This window comes from Taudactylus pleione, unplaced genomic scaffold (assembly GCF_031769625.1).
Source record: "Taudactylus pleione unplaced genomic scaffold, aTauple2 ptg000070l, whole genome shotgun sequence".
Taxonomy (NCBI): domain Eukaryota; kingdom Metazoa; phylum Chordata; class Amphibia; order Anura; family Myobatrachidae; genus Taudactylus; species Taudactylus pleione.
Window position 1 is genome coordinate 19,596,607 of NW_028284472.1, and position 19,836 is coordinate 19,616,442.

At 44.6% G+C, this 19,836-nt stretch overlaps 1 protein-coding gene across 7 annotated transcripts in view; it reads left to right on the forward strand.

The window, feature by feature from the left end:
- ATAD2B (ATPase family AAA domain containing 2B) overlaps nucleotides 1–13,465 on the forward strand; it is a 123,076-nt gene extending 109,611 nt beyond the window's left edge. For all 7 annotated transcript variants that reach the window (XM_088467294.1, XM_088467297.1, XM_088467295.1 and 4 more), the window contains exons 25-28: nucleotides 5,201–5,836; nucleotides 8,508–8,602; nucleotides 9,375–9,503; nucleotides 11,078–13,465. In XM_088467294.1, the coding sequence (XP_088323420.1) occupies nucleotides 5,201–5,836; nucleotides 8,508–8,602; nucleotides 9,375–9,503; nucleotides 11,078–11,119 (902 nt within the window). In that variant the 3' untranslated portion in view covers nucleotides 11,120–13,465. The remainder of the gene's footprint in view (nucleotides 1–5,200; nucleotides 5,837–8,507; nucleotides 8,603–9,374; nucleotides 9,504–11,077) is intronic.
- The last annotated feature ends 6,371 nt before the right edge of the window (nucleotides 13,466–19,836 follow it).

The window sequence follows — 19,836 nt, forward strand, 5'->3', positions numbered from 1 at the left end:
TGGCTTCTGCGGTGTTTCCCCTGTCGGATCAGTTGACGGATCATATGGCGGTAGCTTGGCAGGCGCCCAGTAAGAGATTCCTTCCTCAGAAGCGGTTGGCTTCTAATTACCCCTTCCCTGAGGCACATTGTAAAAAATGGGAAACTCCACCGGCGGTGGATTCCCATGTCACCCGTTTAACTCGGGGCGCAACCTTACCATTACCGTCGATATCCTCGCTGAAGGATCCCACGGACAGGAAAGTTGAGACTTGCTTAAAGTCTATTTACTCCCTCTCCGGGGCGGTGGCCCGACCGTCCATGGCCATCTCCTGGGTGGCCAAGGCCATTGAGGGGTGGGCCAATGCATTGGAAGATACCTTCCCGGACGACGCTCCGGATGTCCAGCGGGCGTTGTTGGGACAAATGAGGGACGCTGCTTCTTACATTGGAGAAGCTTCTTTAGATGCTAGTCTGCTGACCTCGCGGGTATCGGCTGCAGCGGTGTCTGCCCGCCGATCCTTATGGTTGCGGTCCTGGAGAGCGGACTCTGATTCAAAGAAAGGTCTGGAGGCCTTACCTTTCAATGGGGAATTACTATTTGGTCCGGACTTGGACAAAATAGTGGACACCCTGGCTAAATCCAAGTCGGCCTTCCTCCCTTCGGCGGCACTGCCTGCTAAGGTTCGGAGTTCGGCTTTTCGTTCCTTTCGGGTTCAGGGTAAGGCGAAAGGTCAGTCCTTCCCGAGACAGTCTGCGAGTAAGACGGCCTCTAAACCCAAGAAGCAAGCCTGGAGTGCTCGGCGCCCTTCTTCCAAGCAGGAAGATAAACCTGCGGCCTGATGGGACGGGCCTCCCTCTGGGGGACCTCAGAGTGGGAGGCCGACTTCTTCTATTTGCCCAGTGCTGGCACAATACCACCACGGATGCCTGGGTTCGAGAAGTGGTCTCCCAGGGGTACGCCCTGTCTTTTCGGCACAGACCACCCCACCAGTTTTTCTGCACAAGTCCTTCTCAGGACAAGACCAAGGCGTTACAGGTTCAGGAGGCTATAGAGTCCTTGCTGAAAGCAGGGGTCATTGTTCCCGTTCCTCTATCACAACGAGGGACGGGGTATTATTCGTCTCTGTTTCTGGTGCAGAAACCCAATGGTTCTCATCGCCCTATCCTCAACTTGAAGTGTCTGAACAAATTCCTCAGAGTTCCCAAGTTCAGGATGGAAACGTTACGTTCCATCATTCTGGCGATGGAACCGGGGGATTACATGGTGTACCTGGACATCCAGGACGCCTACCTCCATGTTCCGATAGCATCTTCACACCAGCGGTATCTGAGGTTCGCTATCCTTCAACACCACTATCAGTTCCGGGCACTACCCTTTGGTCTCTCCACGGCACCGAGGGTGTTCACGAAGATTATGGCGGTCATGGCCGCACATCTTCGGAACCAGAATGTGCGGCTGCTGCCGTACCTGGACGACCTCCTGTTGCTGGCGAGCTCCCCGGAGGTACTGCTTCAACATCTCCACCTGACGATCGCTTGCCTGCAAGCACACGGGTGGTTGATAAATTGGAAAAAGTCCTCCCTGATTCCATCACAGCGGATGGTTCATTTGGGAGCCCTGCTGGATTCGCGTCAGCAAAGGATCTTCCTGACTCCGGAGAAGGTCGCCTCCCTACAGCTGCGGATACGCAGTTGCCTGAGCCGTTGCCACCTGTCGGTCCATTCGGCTATGAGAGTTCTGGGGTCCATGGTGTCGACATTCGACATGGTGGAATTTGCCCAGTTCCATTCCCAGCCCCTGCAGGGGCTGATTCTATCAGAATGGAACGGGTTACCTCACCGGATCCGCTCTCAGGTGCTGGTGTTGTCTCCGGACGTTCGGCTATCTTTGGCTTGGTGGCTTCAGACAGCTCATCTGGTCGAGGGGCGCCCATTTTGGATCCCGGACTGGGTCCTGCTCACGATGGATGCCAGTCTCCGGGGTTGGGGGGCAGTGACCGGCTCTTTGTCGCTTCAGGGTTGTTGGTCAGCGGAAGAAGCACTTCTCCCCATCAACATCCTGGAACTGCGGGCAGTATACAGGGCCCTGCAGTCGTCCGGCCCCGCTCTTCACGGAAGGGCGGTACAGGTGCAGTCCGACAACGCCACCACGGTGGCGTATATCAACCACCAAGGCTGAACTCGCTGTCAGGCAGCGATGTCGGAGGTGTCTCGTATCCTGACTTGGGCGGAGGGTCACATTCCAGCGATCTCGGCAGTCTTCATCCCCGGAGTCCTCAATTGGGAGGCGGACTTCCTCAGCTGTCACGACGTGCATCCCGGGGAATGGTCGCTTCACCCAGAGGTGTTTCAGCTACTCGTGGACAGGTGGGGACTGCCGGAGCTGGACTTGATGGCCTCCCGTCACAATCACAGGTTGCCCATTTACGGGTCAAGGACAAGAGACGCAGGTGCAAGTCTGGTGGACGCGCTGTCGGTGAAATGGACGTTTCACCTAGCGTATCGGTTTCCTCCGATATCCCTGCTTCCTCGGGTTCTGCGGAAATTCAAGCAGGACGGCGGCATGCTCGTGCTGGTAGCTCCGGTGTGGCCCAGACGTCCTTGGTACTCCGATCTCAGGAGCCTCTCCATCGACGCTCCGTACCTTCTTCCTCAGCGTCGGGACCTGTTGTCTCAGGGGCCCTGCCTTTACCCGGATCTGGGTCGGCTGTCTTTGACGGCGTGGCTCTTGAGACAGCCGTCTTGAGGTCTCGGGGCTTCTCCAGTTTGGTTATTGGTACCATGCTCAGGGCACGCAAGCCTGCTTCAGCACGGATTTATCACAGAGTGTGGCACACTTACTTTCAGTGGTGTGAGTCCAGACATTATGATCCTCAGGTGTTCCGAGTTTCTAGGATCTTGGAATTTCTTCAATCAGGATTGGACCTCGGCTTACGCCTTGCATCTCTGAAGGTTCATGTGTCCGCCTTGTCCGTGTGGTTTCAACGGCGGATTGCAATACTACCAGACGTTCACACCTTTTTCCAAGGTGTTCTCAGGATCCAGCCTCCCTTTGTGCCTCCTGTGGCTCCTTGGGACTTGGTGGTGGTGCTACGGGTCCTGCAGGGTCCTCTGTTTGAGCCTCTTGAGGTGGTGGAGCTCAAGTGGCTGACATTTAAGACTGTTTTTCTCCTGGCAATTGCTTCGGCCAGGAGGGTGTCTGAATTGGGGGCGCTTTCCTGTCGCCCTCCTTTCCTGATTTTTCACCAGGACAGAGCGGTGCTCCGCAATCGTCCTGAGTTTTTGCCCAAAGTGGTCTCGAAGTTCCATATTAATCAGGAACTTGTTGTGCCAGCTTTTCAGTCCCCTGATCTTTCAGCTGGTGAGACTTCCTTAGATGTGGTCCGGGCGCTTAGAATTTATGTAGACCGGACGGCTTCGGTTAGGAAGTCTGATTCCTTGTTTATCCTCTTTGGTTTTCACAAGAGGGGTTGGCCTGCCAACAAACACACATTAGCCCGTTGGCTTCGTACCGTTATTTGTGAGGCTTATGCACAGGAGGGCTTACCTGTGCCAGCCTCTGTTAAGGCTCATTCCACTCGTTCTGTGGGTCCCTCTTGGGCTGCTAGACGTGGCGCTTCTGCTGTTCAGCTGTGTAAGGCGGCCACTTGGTCTTCAATTCAAACGTTTTTGAGGTTCTATGCGTTTGACACGTTTGCCTCTCAGGATGCATCCTTTGGGCGCCGGGTACTCCTTTCAGCACAGGAGCGTCCCCGCCCTTAGTTGTACTGCTTTGGGACATCCCCAAGGTCAACCCTGTGGACCCCCTATGGACCCTGAAGTAGAAAACAAGAGATATGGTAAGAACTTACCTTTGTTATCTGTTTCTACGAAGTCCATAGGGTCCACAGGGCGCCCGCCCTGACGCACCTGGCTTCAAATGGGCTGTGTGGCTGGTCACCGGTTTTCCGTCTCCCATTTCTGTGAGTTTGGTTTCTTGTGTGTTCCAGTCTTCCTTCTCTCTGTTTAGTCTCCTCCTCCGGCCTTGGCTGCTTACCAACTGAGGTGCTGTGGCCGGGGGCGGGGTATAGAGGAGGACGGACCCAAGTGCATCCTGGGAGCAGCTAAAGCTTTAACTGCGTGGTGCCCATGGATCCAGATCCAGCTATACCCCAAGGACAACCCTGTGGACCCTATGGACTTCGTAGAAACAGAGATAACAAAGGTAAGTTCTTACCATATCTCTTGTTATCCTTACACAGGGGATTAGTCCCTTCATGAGTATTAAACAAGAAAGTACCTCTGTAATATATCACTTGTTCTATGATTATTGGTAGCACTCCCAATGCTATGCTGGATCCCGATGGCCCTTTACCAACTAGCAGCAAATTAGATTAAATACAATTTAAAGGGTAATGAACGTTTGAGTTTGGAGTAGAGCTTAATACATTAAACATCAATGCAAAAACTGTGAGCAGTCTCAGAGATCCGCCTGGTCAGGCAGGTCCCCCTCTTCGCCCCCCCCCCCCGCCTCTACTCTCATTGGTGTCTGCTCCAGCGCCCACTGTGTGCTTGTGTGTATGGGGGGTTGTTGGAAACTGACTATTGCCTTTGCAAAGTTCCTGCACATTGCGCTCATACATGTGCTTGGGCTCATGATCCCTAAGTGCTGTATTATATACCACATTTGCCATCCGTGTGTGTTATATCATGGTGCGTTACTCTGCCAACCTCTCCCTGTGCACCCTGCATTACACTAAAATTTAGTGGTAACTGTGAACTACCTATATAACAACTTGCACTATTATATGCTATTATATTATCATCTGATAATACATAGTACACACACTGGCCTATTTTATTTTGCTTTTCTTGTGCTCCATTATATATAAATTTTCCTGATTTTTTTTATTTGTTTGGACATCTCGCCAAAAAATGCAAGAGTTGTAACCTGTTGCCTCCGGTTCCAGTCTTGCAGTTGTGGTGTGAACGTGCTGTTAGGTTGGCTTATTGCAGACTTTTTCCTTGGGAAATATTAAGCAATTCTGCCTGCCGGGAGGTCTTTCTGTCAACGCTTCAAGTGGACTGCTCCATCGTATCGGTGGGAGCGGAGAGGTCTCCTCTGTTTTTGTTGCAGGTGTTTTTTGTTTTTGTTTTTTTTTTGTTTGGGAAAAGTTATAACTTTAACACTTTTATAAGTGTGATAACTTAATGATTTTTATTTTTCATTTTGAACACAGTTCCAGTTCGTAGGAAGCACCGCCGTCGCTCGCAGTGGGGCCGGGGGATAATAAAGAAGAAGAAATCCAATTATTTAAAGAAAGAAGAGGAGGAGGAGGAGGAGGAGGAGGAAGAGGAAGAAGAGGAAGTCAATGATGATCCCTTGGAGAACGGGGACTGTCTTGAAGAGAACGGGGAGGAGACAGGAGACCACTCGGCGACCAATGACGAGTCCTCTTGTGACATTATGGATGGAGATGTGGACCACAGGAATGGGGCGCCGGTGAAAGACAGCAGCTGTTTGACCACCGAGGAGGACAGCTCTAATGAGTCAATGGTGGTCAATAGCAATATAGCAGCGGTCAAAGACCCAACAGTGGCTGCCAAGGAGCCACCGCTTGCTACAGACTACGTAAATGGGAGCACTTCAATGGATAGCTTAGAAAGTACTCCGCTATCAGCTCTCCATAATGGGAAGGGGGCATCCAGTACCCTCATAACCACAGAGAAAGACTCCGGGTCAGGAGCCCAGCACATTAATGAACTAGCTAACTGTCATAATGATGCGAGCTTGGATAGTAACACAGGGGCGCAGCAAACGCAAGGAGCGGATGAAAATAACGACCTTGAGACGCTTCAAGAGAACGTTCAAGAAGGTGAGTAAATTCTGTTCTCTCCTGTTTTGTTGTCTGCTGACCGGTTATTTGTAAAGAAGCATGAACTATATATTTTCTCATATTTGGCACTTGAACACAGCTTAAAGGGTAACCCCTCCTCTATACACAACTGAAAGTTAGGTGTTTTGGCTTAGCCTAATAAGTTAAACATTAATAGGAAGTATTCCCTCAGTGTCTGGTATAGACCAGAGGTTCCCACACTCCGCCGTTAGACTCCAGGTTTTAAGGCTATCCATGCTTGAGCAATAGTTAGAAGATGGCTTTCACAGTAGAAACCGAGCTCATAGGGATGTTTCAGAGCCTCTCTGCTCACTCCACAAAGTACCATATGGCTAGTGGTCATGGTAGTCCTAAATAGTAAAAAGCAGTCTAAAGAAGAAAAACAAAATGGGGATGGGGAAGGTTAACTTCAACATTCTTCTTGTAGTCTGCCAAGGTGACTTATGTTCAACACAAACTCATGTGATGTTCTCATGGTATTGCTGTTTTCATGTAATTTCCAATAAAGTAGATTTCACCAATTCAGACTGTAACTTACAGAACCAGACATCTATAGGTGTTATCCGTCCTGTGGTCATAATGTAAAGAAACCATTTATAATCATACCTACGATGTATACATCAGCGGGTTAGCCGTTGCTAGCTGGCTGCAGTGTTCGGCTACGCCAGCTCTCCCTGTACATTGGCAGGTAAATCTGTCCAGGGCTGTGCAATCCATTAGCTGCGTGTGTAGATGTAACGTAGAACGTACAGAGGATTTTCAGCATTGTAATAATCACTGAAAAGTAGTGTCCTTTTTATATGCAGCAGCAAAGACGACGTAAGTGACAACTATTGATGTGGACATGTTGCTTGCATACCCATGAATACTGGCTTAGCGATCCGGTCACTAGGGCTTATTAGCATCACTGAGGGACAAACCAAAGGCAGCTAACTTTTGGGCTGAACCAGTATTAAAATTCTACCTTCCTAAAGGGTAGGATCGAGAGACTCCCTATGACTTGTACAAGCAAGCAAATGATGGGTCGCAAAGGAGGGACCAAGGGTATGTTGGGAGCAAATGGCGACAGTGCTAGGAGTAGAGAGAGAGGAAGAGGGTCCTGCCCATGAGGACTAACCGTATAAGAGGGAGACGTTAACCGGGCGGTTGAACTGTGGGAGAGAGGGTTGGTGGCTGGTCAGAGGTGTTGAGTAGAGAGTATGGTAGTTGATAGGGTTGCTTGAAGTAAAAAGCCTTAAGGGCTAGTTTTGAGACATGGAGCTTGGCATTAAGCCTGATTGGGCGAAGGATTGAGTTCTAGAGTTAGAGGGGCAGCTCGTGAGAAATCTTGGATGCGGTAGTGAGAGCAGGAGGAGAAGACAGAAATGAGGTTGGAGATCTAGAACAATAATATCCTATCAAACTAACAACCTTCTGCTAGATTTTCACTAGACCATGGGCCGTGCAGCACCCTTCAGAACTACTTCTTCACTGTGGGCCTGATTCACTACGGATCGAAATACCGCGTACGCATGCAATTCAACTTCGATCGCAATGCAAAATGAGGCGGAGCTACTTGACCTGGCCTTCAGATTGCCGAACTAGGCCATTGGCTTCTCCGGTATTTGCCAGATGCCCAGTCCGGTTGCGATTCCTACTGTACATGTGGCCGCCGTCTGCTGACCCTCATTTGCATACAGTGGCATGGAACCATTGAAATCTTTAATATAGCTGAGATAGGGACTGTTTACCGACGTGTAATTCAATAGTACATCGCCATGGCGCAAGTTTGCCTACCTATACCCTATTGCCCATTCAGATTAGTTTGGGTTATATTGTATGTATATTTTGTTTTGAATTATATGTATGTGGATTCTGCAATGGGATGAGGAGACTGTAAAGTTGGGCCAGTCTGTACATACTGAGAAGCCTTGGGATTTTGCCAGCTGGTATCTCACCAGCACAAAGCGCCTGTGCGGTAAATACTCAAAGCTTTGCATTTCGGATGCCCCAATTTCAGGGAAGCTTAACAAGACGGTCTCACTGGAAATGGCTGCTCAAACATCCTGAAAGATGGAGGGGGGGGTTTGGTGCCGCATGGAAAGGTTATAATGGCGACTCTGGTTTTTTTTTTTGTATGTTGAGCAGCTGGTTAATCAAAACCACAAACTCTTTCGGATCCTTAGTCAAACATGCTCTTAAAATATCAAATATCCAGGAGCCTGACATCAGGCTCTCGGCAATTACTGCTGTCCTATAAAAAGAATTTCATATTTATATACAGCACATGTTCTTGGTGGGGAGAGACTTTGGGCGCTACAGGTGCGTACTTGGAGCAGAGTTTATTGAACGAGATCTGTCCTAAAATAATCTAAAATGTTTGCTAAAGATTCAATATCTGTAACAGGTTTAGAGATTTAGGAAGAGAGAGAAATACACCAGCCTCACTGGCTATAAAGATGCTTCCATCTTTATACCTAATTGCATGTCCCATTAAAAAAAGCACATTTGACCTTACCGCACTTGAATAGAAATATTAGTGAGAACAGAACTATCAGACCTGTACTCCCCAGGTTCATGATCTAGTAAGTTTCTAGTTAGAACAACGTGATGCTTCTGTCTCTCTCTCTCTCGTCCTTCCTGTTTCATTGACACGTTTATTCCCTGGCAGCGGAATCGGGTGGCATAATACTGCTTAAGGATCCCTATTTGGAAGAACAGCTGGACCCCGAGCCGCCATTAATTGTCGATCGCGACAGACTAGAGGTAATTTCTCTGTTGGGAACTTGTTTCTCATTTTGCTGTTTTTCTTAGATCTTGTCCATTTGGATTCTAACCATCGGTTACTGGTACAACAGATCAGACCGCACATGTTTACGTCAGGTCCATATGCCCGGGAAGGCCCATTTGTTAACAGAATCATTGTATATTGTGTATAAACCAAAAGGGCCTGTTAGGACGGCGAGCTGTGACCACTGGAGCGGAGACATGGAAGTGCTGTATAGTCACGCATTGGCACTCCAAGCCACATCCGTCAATTAGCCATCAGTGGGTTTTTCTGTTCAATTCTCATCTAAAACATATTTGATCTGTTAGAGTTGCAGCAGTCTCGCTGTGATGAGCCCATCGAGCCAGCAAACCTACTGATAGCGCCCAAAAGCACAGGTTGGAGGGCGTCCTAACAGCTTGCTCCTATCATAGTGTTATTTGGTAACTGTTTGCTGTGGGCATTCAGTGTTTACACAGCACAGAGAGCAAAATATATAGAGTTTATTAAGCCCGTATTGAAAAACAAAAATAAAAAATACTTCCCTAGTTTATGCTTTTTGGGGATATATTCTAAAATAAAAATATAAAAATAACTTGTATTGAAATTCTGATTGAAAGCAAAGAGTGCTGCTTTGGTATCTGTTGGCCATAGTAAGAGTCAACTTTATATTTTTAATGAGTCTTAGATGAAAGTTGAATCCAGTGTCTCATCTCTTCTGATGGGCTCAGTCATTGTTATTGATTTTTTTTATTTATTTTTGACTCTTAGAAACTTCTTGATACTTTGGTGGTAAAAAGCGAGAATCTGACCGTGGACGAGCTAGAGAGGTGGTATTCCTTCCTCAGCCAGTGCATCTACATCCACAGGATGGACTATAACAAAACTAACCTAGTAGAGGTGAGTGATTACCGAACGTCCCCCCCCTGCTTTCCCGAGCGCAGGTAATTATGGTCAGATGGCGTAGAGCAGGTGTGGGGAACCTTTTTTTTTTCTGCCGAGGGCCATTTTGATATATACACCATTATTTGCGGGCCCCGGTCCAGGCCACGCCCCCGTCATGGGATGTCGCACGGGGCCACAATTGCCGGTGATTACAGCAATGCTCGGAGCATCCTGAAGATGCTCCGGGGCGCTGTAAGGGCAGCTGTGTGATCCTCTGAAGCATCCTATGGACGCTCCAGGCGGCACTAGTACATAGGTCTGGCTGCAGTGTGCCATTCTAGGCACCCTGCTAGCCAGATGGGGCTAGAAGAAAAAAAGCTCAAAAGGCCAGACCAAATGATTCCGGGAGCCTTATACGGCCCCTGGCGTCGAGTGACGGGTGGTGATGGGAGATGTGCGTTATCTAGTCATCTGATGCCATTTGTCTGTTCTAAAACAATGGGCCTGATTCAGAGACTGACGCTCTGAAAGAGCGCTCGCTCTGAATCAGGGCGGTTTTTTTTTTTTGAGCGGCCTCCTTGCCACTCGCATAGCTGTGGGTGACCACCCACAGCTATAGCGAGCGGCCAGGTTGATGGTCGCGAAGGTCAAGACCATCGCGACCATCGGGCTTGCGACGAGACCCTTGTGGTAGGGTCTCGTGGCCGCAAGCCCCAGAGAACTTCTGGCTCTAATAGAGCTGGAAGCTCTCCCACTGACATCACTGGTGATGTCAGTGAGGCTGCCCACTAACGGCAGGCATTCGCTTGGGAACGCCTCCGTTTGTGAAGCCACCCCCCCAGCCACGCCTACCAAATGGGGCGAGCTGTCAATCACCATCGACAGCTCGCCCCCTTTGGTGCGAGACCCGGAGCGACGGAGCACCCGTCGCTAGCCGGGTCTTGCGCATGTGCTCAACGGAGCCGGCTCAGTCGTGTGCATGCCCAGTGGGCAAACATCGACCCGGTTGCGAGCGCTCATCGCTTGCGACCGGGTCTGAATCAGGCCCAGTGTTCCATCCTCCTTTTGCCATAGTGAGTGCCTGATCTAGAACCATACTGTATTCACTAGAATGGCAGACACAAGTCACATAACGTGATTGTGCAGTGTTACAGCCCTTCACAGGAATAGCACATAAGAGCCCACAACAGTCTGTGACTCTGTCTGTATTACTAATGCTGGCCATATACTAGTACGACCAGCATAAGATGAGATTCATCTTAAGATTTCCCTTGAACCCCCCATGTTTGTGATTCTTGCCCAGACACATCAGCGTTGCCCTGTGTAGAGATCACGAGTGCATTACTGATGTCCAATCAGTGGCAGAATTCTAATTCTCCTGCTGCTTTGCGATGTCGGAATATCACAAGTAGTCGGGGTTCCAGTTAGCCGACCATGCGGGATATTTAGTGGTGCAGGGATTGCTCCAGAATGGTTTTGGGTCATTATTTTCATGCAGTACTATCCCAGTTATTTGGAACTGTGCTTCTCTATGTAAAACCAAATGGCTGAACTTGGGTTTAAGCAACTTCTTTTCTGTTTTCCCGCAGGAGTTGGAAAGAACAGTTCATAAGATTCAAACATTCCTGTGAAAGTTGCCAAAACAGCAACGTTACTGCATGACTCCTCATGGGAGAGCAGCCCTCTGAGCTATTTTATTTATTTCTGGTAGCACCAAGTTTGCTCTGAGCCTCTCTTTTTCTCTCTCCAGTGTTCAACCTCTAACCATCTGCTGTTCAACGAGATTGGTGCTATTGTCTCAGGTACCTGATGCCAACCAGCCTATTAGAACCAAACAGAACTTCACATCAGTGGACAAACTCAACATCACAGCTTGAAGATTTGCGGTGCTAATGGCGGGCGGACTGGAAGTCCACCCATCTCTGTTTTAACTTCTTTCTAACGCCAGAAAGCCATCCGCACCAACATCCCTCTTCCCGTCTTAGAAGAGTGGTATCAAAATTTATGCGGTGGAACTGAAGAACTGGATCCTTCAAAAGCCAGGAGCTTGTATTTATTACTTTCTGTTTTTGTCTCGTTTTTGTCTTAACGCTCCCGAAAACATCAACTTTTTCCAGACATTTTTGGCGTCAAATCTCTTCTATTTTTTATTTTTATTTTTTTTCCCCAGAAACAGTGTGGGAACCGGACAGTGGCAGCTTATTATAAACCCTAACATAAAGCTTGCCCCTCTCTGTGCCTTTTAACACTATATTAGGGTCTTCTAATGATTTGGGCGTGTTTCGGTTGGGAAAGGAACAATCCTCTTGTGGTTTTTTTGCTTTAGGATGTTTTTTATTTTATTTTTTTCCCCCCTGATTTACCTTCAAGTGAGCAAGATTGATCGGTGCCTCAATGTTGACCACTATACGGATGTTTCTGAGTGTGCAGCGGCCCAGTTAGTATTTCTTAATGGTGCTGGGAACCCTAAAGTGTTAAGTCCTCACTGAAATCTACCTACATTATCTGTAGTCCTGTAACCTCTCACCAGAAGGGGAAAAAGCATATCTGTCGTTTAAGAATTAAAGATAAAAACAAATGTCAAATCTGCATATTCAACATTGCTCGACTCACCAAAAAATGTTTTCAACAGCACTATGCATCATTGAATTTAAGAGCTGTCTGGGATCATTCCCCTCCCACACACAGTTTACTGTATAGACCCCACCCCACTTGACGCCTGCTTCGTCCTGTTTCCTGCATTACGCAGGCTTAAAATGTGACTCCTACATAGGCACCAGTTCGACACTTGACGTTTTAGTCCATTGGCACATGTGTGGTGCTAAATATTTCACTGTTACGTGGGATTTTTGACTTAATAAAGAAAGCTGATGCTTTGGGGGTTTTTTTTTTTTATATATAAGTGATCAGAAATACTGAATGAATTGTAGGAAGGAAAACTCATACCTTTTTTTTTTTTTTTTTTTAATTTCTGTTCTGCAATGAAGACTCTTGATGCATCAGAGGCATATGTCATGAAATTCACATCCCAAACAAAACCTTTTAACGGTGGCGTTTATTAAAATTTTTACTGTCCAGTATTGAACCAGTGCGAACAAGTTACTGTAGTGCATTTTTGTAGTTTTTTGTGTAGTTTGTGTTTTGTTCATTATGCCTGCAAATAATCCCAGAAAGGACAAATGCTGGGACAGTTCTAGTACTCTGTGGTTGTCCTGGCTTCATTTGGGGAGCAACCCTCCACATTTGTACAGTAAGTCATGTTTGCATGTACCAAACCTTGGCTATCCACTGGTCCCAATGGCTAACAATTATCTCAATGCACCATTCTGCGTATACAATCCATCATTTGACTTCTCTTCTATGTTTGGCCAGTTTGTGTAGGTTACCATTGCCCACATGTTTGGCTCGTTCACTATATTGCAGACGTTGCAGACTGCACCTTCTGAGCTACCACATAGAGCAGAGCAGTCTGCGAGTTTTAGGTCAAGTGCACATGTCTACTTGCCACAGAGACGCCCTTTTAGGTGGGCTTTAACTGCAACTCCACTTTAAACCACTGGAGTGATTATTCATGTTCAATTTGCGTTGCTGCCAGGGCTACAAGTGGGGAGTAAGTGCTTCTGATAAAGTCAGCATTTTTATCCATTTGGAAAGTACTCTAAATGAAATGCTAAGTGAAAACATGTAGCATATTTAAGATATTGGCTTTTTTTTTATATATATATATTTAGCTAGATGCAGGCCTAAATTTAAATGTAATGCCCAAAGTATTTATCTGATTGGAGCATAACAGATTTATTTTCAAATAAGTAGTATATTGTACGATTCTCTACTCCCCATTAATTTTTTTCTTAAAGCAAGACTGGCTGATTGAAAAATTGAGTTTACCACTTTTTTTTGTAATACAGAAAAAGTTTAAAAAAGGAAGAAAAAAAAATAATTCAGACTGCCAATTTCTTTCGAGAGTTTTTCAGTTTTCTTCTTTTTTTTTTTCTATAATAATTTATTTCCTAGTTTTCCTTTTTGCTACAATAACTCAAACAAGCAGTGCAAACCTTCTATGACATCAATTTTTTTTTTTTTTTTTTTAAATGCTTAGGTCCAGTGTAATATTATTGTCAGCTTTTACTAATAAAATTATTATTTTTTTTTTTTTTTTAAATAAGTTGAAATTAAGTTGGGTTGCTGCTGTTTCTACTAATTAGTAGCTTTGATAAAACAAAATTATTTCCCAGCAGATTTAGACCTAAAATGTGAGCACAATTGATCCAAGCCGGGCAAAATGTTCAAGAGAGTATCTGTCGAGAAAACAGAACAGTGGCAGCTATTTTATTTAATTTTTTTTTGCATGAACCAATTCTCGTGAATACCAGTGCCAGTGTAACCATGAGTCAGTCAGGAGGTCGCATGGAACGTCACCATGTCAGGAGCACAAAAAAAGCACGAGAAACTGACTGACATCTCCCTCTCTGGCTCTACACTGCTAATAAACGTTGTGTGGGGGCACACAGGAAACTGAGGGTATTCTTTTCGCCTAACTAGAGAGCAGCCTACTAATTCCCTAGGGACAAGCAACATCACTGACACACCCCCTGGAATATCGCTAGCCCTAGTGAAATGACGACTACATTCTACTTGGCATTGATTCTGCTCTCAAAATTGCTGTAAGTGACCGATGCACTTGGTGTTCTTTTACCATCTTCTCCACAACGTATGTTTTAGCCTGAAGTTTTTTTTTTTTGGTTTTTTTTTTGCATTTCTATTTCTTTAGTTTCGAAGGGGTTTCAACGTTTTTTTTTTTTTTTTTACTGTGTAACATATTGAAAGTTGGCAAATCTGTATGTGTATATAAGAGGTTTATTTTGTATTCTAGTTTACTTCCTATTATACTGTAGCTCTCCTTTTCTGCTCCCTTTTTTTTATGGAAAGCATCAAAGTAAAAAAAAAAAAAAATGAAGGAGTTTACTTGTATCAAAAGTTGGCTGTGAAACGATTCCTACTGTGTTTGTTTCTCTGGAAGCCGACCTAAAATCCTCCTTCCTGGGTAGCAGGAATAGTGCCCTAATGCTTAGAAGAGATGAGAACAGCTACTGGTTCCATTCACAGCAAAAGTGCTCAGTCAACTGTAACTACTTCCAGGGGATTAAAATCCATAGTGATTAGTTACTTTACCTTTTAGCACTCTCATGCAGCTACAGCGCAGTTTCTCTGTGCATCCAACGAGATTATTGAATCCGTGACCTCACATCTCTCAGATCAGCATTGGGAATAGGGGAGAGATGGAAGAAGCACAACCTAATTCCCGAGAAACACAGTATAAATTAGTCTGTTGCAGTACAGTGGAATCACAATTTTATACAGTATAACATATTTTTAGTCTGTACAGCATTAAATCCAATGCTGTTTCATGCAGGAAACCTAGATAGTACCAAGGAGATGAGTATTTTAATAGTGCAAGTCAATTTGTCATAGGTTTGTCTTTCATGTCACAACTGTTTACATAGTCACCATATTATTTTTGGAGATGAGCCCCAAATTGTATTTCCACCTTTGACCTTCACCCAGTAAGCCAACCTGATAAACGACATTTTGGCTTACCCTGCTGCCCGTAGCAGCTCAAACTTCAATAGGTCTTGACAAAACAGGTCAGGATTGGTATTCGAGCATGTAAAGGAGGAATTGTGTGTATGGGTAACTGTTTGTGCATTTGATTAACTCTGTTTTGCGTCTTTATATTCATGGATACTCTGAAGGGCAAACCATTATGTAGTGGCATTTCATTTTTTAATTAGCTGCTAGATGCAGTAGTATTCTTGCCGGTAGTGTCACCGCAACAGATGTCTGTGGTATCACCATGAGGTTAGGCTATGGAGCAAATAGCTACCAGCTCATCCCTTCAAAAGTCATTCTGGTCCTGTCCGTTAAGGAACAGCTTAGCTTTAATGGACAATTCACTTAACCATGTTAGTGCCAAATCCACAGGCTAATCCATTTTGTATAAGACAACAAAAAATTCTTACACAATATGTCCTCTAATTTTTTTTTTTATGTAAAAATCTAAAAACAAATCCCATATTTTGAGGTTCTGTTAACAATTTTTTATGCCTAATTTAGCGGTATATAAATAACATTCTGCCATGCACCATCCTTCTTATAATGCTTCAATACCAACTAATACCCTATTTGATATTGTTAATATTGGTACTTGGTTTTCTAATATGCCAGTGTGTTCAGGCTTTTTCGTGTGCCCTATCTTATTTGAGTCCCTGTTTTTACTATGTTTGTAAGAGTCTGTTGGAAACTTGGACGCTTGGCTCAGGAGATTAACACCCTTCTATTGTGATCACATCATAAGCTTGAATTTGTTGGGATTTTTTCCCTGTACTTCTTTTTTTTTTTTTTTTCTCGTTGCTATTGTTTTTGGGGTTTTTTTGTATCATATTCATGTGCATATAGTTCTCATTAACCAAGGCATATTTTCTGGATTATATAGTTTTTATCCAAAACTGTGTTTAAACTTGATGTGTTTTTTTTTTTTTTTTTACCTGTTTGTTTTTGTTTTTTTCCTTTCCCGACTTCATTTTATACTTAGTTTTTGAAGTAAGTTATTTGAAAAAAATAAAAAGCATTTTTGAACCTTTTCAATTTTAAAATACTGTAATTTGTAATATAACTGCTGTGACATACTTGAATAAAGATAAGATGGGGAAACCGTGTCTGTTGGATACCTAATAAATTTTATGGTTTTAATGTGTCACTGGGCAACAGGATCTATTTCAGACTTAAAGAACTGTCTTTGGTGTACAAGGTGACCCAGTGAGTATGGGCGTTTTGGTGTACAAGGTGACCCAGTTTGTAAATACGTTTGGTGCACAAGGTCGAGATGCGGACAAAAGTCCCATTGTATTACCTGTATGGCTTTTGCCAAGGGCTTGTTACAGGCTTGAGAGAGCTTAGCATGCGATGGTATCTTTAATGTCGAATGTGTAGTGCTGAAAGCTAAGGACACATCTATATGTACATAAAAAAACCTTTTTGCCAAAAAAGTTGACTCCAAAATAAAATAAAATCACTCCCTGACAAAAAAAAAAGCTTCATGCCTACTAAAGAAGAAAAAAAAATCTGGTTCTACTCTGACATCGATGGCAGAGAACCATTGGATCGCTGTCATCAATGGCAAAAAAAATCAACCATTGGTAGTTAGCCATCAATGTTTGTATTAGAGTAGGAATGGCCATTGATAGTTAACAAAGTGTCGGCATGGGTAGCAGCTGTTGGAGCTGGGACTTTGATTTACATCCATGTTAGCTGGGGGAAACTGTTTGAGCCCAATGAAATCAGGGTTAGAGGGTAATTTGTAGATATCATTAAAGAGAGACTTTTGAGAACCTTCTTTCTCTTAGGTTTGTCCTGGAAGGTGAAGACAGACTGACATGAACAGAAACTTGCTGCAGTGTGTAACGGGGATACAGTCCTATCATCATGCGAAAATGGTGCCCTGCGTGTCCATTGCTCATTTTCCAAAATCTGCCTGTTGCTTGTACGGTAAAATATTATATATATATATATATATATATATATATATATATATATAAAAAGTGGCAATTTAAAAATAAAAGGATTAACTGAATAATGTTAAAATCAATCAACTTGCAGCCCGATTCCTGTGAGGAGCTTGTCGTTCCCTCTATTCTGCAATAAATAAATATGAAAAGAAATGGCTGCATTGGCGCTACGAGGTGGAAAGATATTAGAATCGTGTAATATTCATAATGAAAAATTGTGGTCATTGATGTAGTGGAATAGAAGGTAATTTAATATAAAAAAATAATATAAACCCAATGTCACAATGGATTACGCATAAGACTGCATATTGCATGGAAAAATAAATCATTAATATAAAATAAAATATTGCTTATGCTGGGCATACCTTGCCAGATAAAATGCCTGTCAGGCCAACAGACATTTTATCTGACACCCAGCAGATATCGCGGGCATACACTGTGAGATATCTGTGTATTGGCCCTGACATCTGCCCTCTGGGGAGGAGACATTTCCTCGTTCCTTCCATGGGAAGGAACGGGAAATGTCTGTCGGCTGTGGCTGGGCATACACTGCCCGATGCGACCAACATTTTACCTTGCAGATATCGCATTGGACGGGCATGCTGGATGATCCGGCATTCCCTCCCGATCGATATTTAATTCTCGGTCGGCCACACACACTACAATTATCGGGGCAATCCATGGATATCGAGCGGATCGGTCCAATAATTGTAGAGAGTATGCTCAGCATAACTCAGAGATCATAAGATGAACAGACCATACACATGCAAAATAAACAATACTGTAGCTTGTTTATTTTTTTTTAAAGTAAAAAATAGGGCCTGATTTAGAGTTGTATGAAATCCTGCATGTTTATTTGTAGGGTAAAGCTCATAAATGTAATTGTACCGAGTCAATCAAGACAATGGTCAACACTGTAATCGCCCAAGCGGGATAAAGGTTAAATCCCCCTGTACTATCGTACTGATATACGTTATCGGTTCGGAACTGAGGTCACTGATTCTGGGAGGTGGGTTTTTATCTGGTAAGTTGTGGAGAAACCTACTGGAGGTTTGTGTAATGAGCTACTGCCAAAATGTGCTTCGGGCCTTGGAGCTTGTTCGGCTTTGCCTTACAGAACCTGCCATAAATATGGGCTGTGCATCAAATAATTCCTCCTCCACTCACTTGCTCCAAGCTGAACCAGAATAACCGATGTCTTCCCAGCCATGGCCTCTGGCTCCTTCCTGGATAAGGTGGTGTGTTGAGGTGAGATGTGATGCATACAAGTTCTTAAGCTGCTATGTGTTCTTACTGCCAGAGTTACTGTATGTCCTCCATTGGAGTAGAAAATGGCAACAGCAGCTCATCACCGTGTGCCCTAGCACCAGTGACCATTATGTACTGTACAAATTTGTATACTGCCTTTTACAGATTTTCTACTGTACCACTTATAAACTGGGTAAGCCAAGGCAGCAAGACAGACATGTTGAGTCTGAGCTCTGTGTGCAAGATACCTTAACCTGCCCACATTGGTGAGTATAACCTGCTCACCTCAATATAACTACAGCAAAACTGCCCACTTAAACTAGGGCAGCAGTAAAAGTCGTTTGGAGCATGTAGACCAAGAATTGCAGGTGTCGAATCTGATCACTGGCTATGGCTAATGAATTGAGTTCTTTCTTGGCCACCCTCAAGGCTTTGTCTGCTATAACCTACATATGATCATATGGAGAAAAAGAGATACTGGACACCTGTGAGGTACTCCTTTCTTCTTCTACTACCTTGATCACTATTCCTGGGTTGTGCGACAATTCGGGGTAGGCTTATGCTGCCTAATTGAAGCTTGGGGCTATCCAGTGCTTCTTGGCTATTTTTACCATAGCATCTCTAAACTGATGAGTGCTTCCATGAAGTATTTGGGCTCAGACTGGGAACAGTGCACGTGGCAGGCAGAGGTGGTGCTCAACCATCCATCCATCACCTGAAGTCGTGCACCTAGTTTTTTCCAAGTTATTCTTTCTCTGAGGAACCTGTAACGTAAACTTTTAACGAAATCAGGTTCAATGTTTCTGGTTGCCAATATCAAAATATCAGGTAGGTATTTTACTGTAGCCTTTTTGCTGGAGCAGTTCCTCTTCTGGGGTATTTTCTCTGATATGTGCTTTTGACCTTACTTAAAACTAAATTTGGACGGCATTTGAAAAGCAGCAAACAAAAAATCTAATACACTCTACATAGGTGATGTTATTGTAAATTATACACACTATCAAAAAAGATTTCATGAATTCAAAACAATCATAAGCATTAAAGAAGGAGAGTGAAAAATAAAAAAAGAGTAATCATAATTTTCATCTTCCTGTGTCTCACTAGTCTCCTGTGGTTACTGGCTGAACTACATATTTGTATATGCTTTGCTGCTAGAATTTCTGTTCATCTCTCATATCAGCAACATCCCCCCACAGTAACTTCCTCCTCCCCCCTTTTGAATACATGAGAAGAAATTACATGGATTCAATCTTAACGGACTGCTGTAATGTGGCAGAACTAACGCTAGATCTATGTTCCGTTTAAATTCCTGTTTTCTACATCAGGGTCCATAGGGTATCCACAGGATACCTTGGTGTATAGGTGATGATGTCAGGCATCAGGCACCATAGAGTTAAGTTTTCAGCCTCCCGGGATGCACTAGGGTCCCCCTCCTATACCCCGCCCCCAAGCCAAGGCATCCCAGTTTCGTTGGTGCCCAGCTCGGAGTCGGAGCACCTTTTTAGATGGGGGCTAAGAATAGCCCCTGAAGTTTC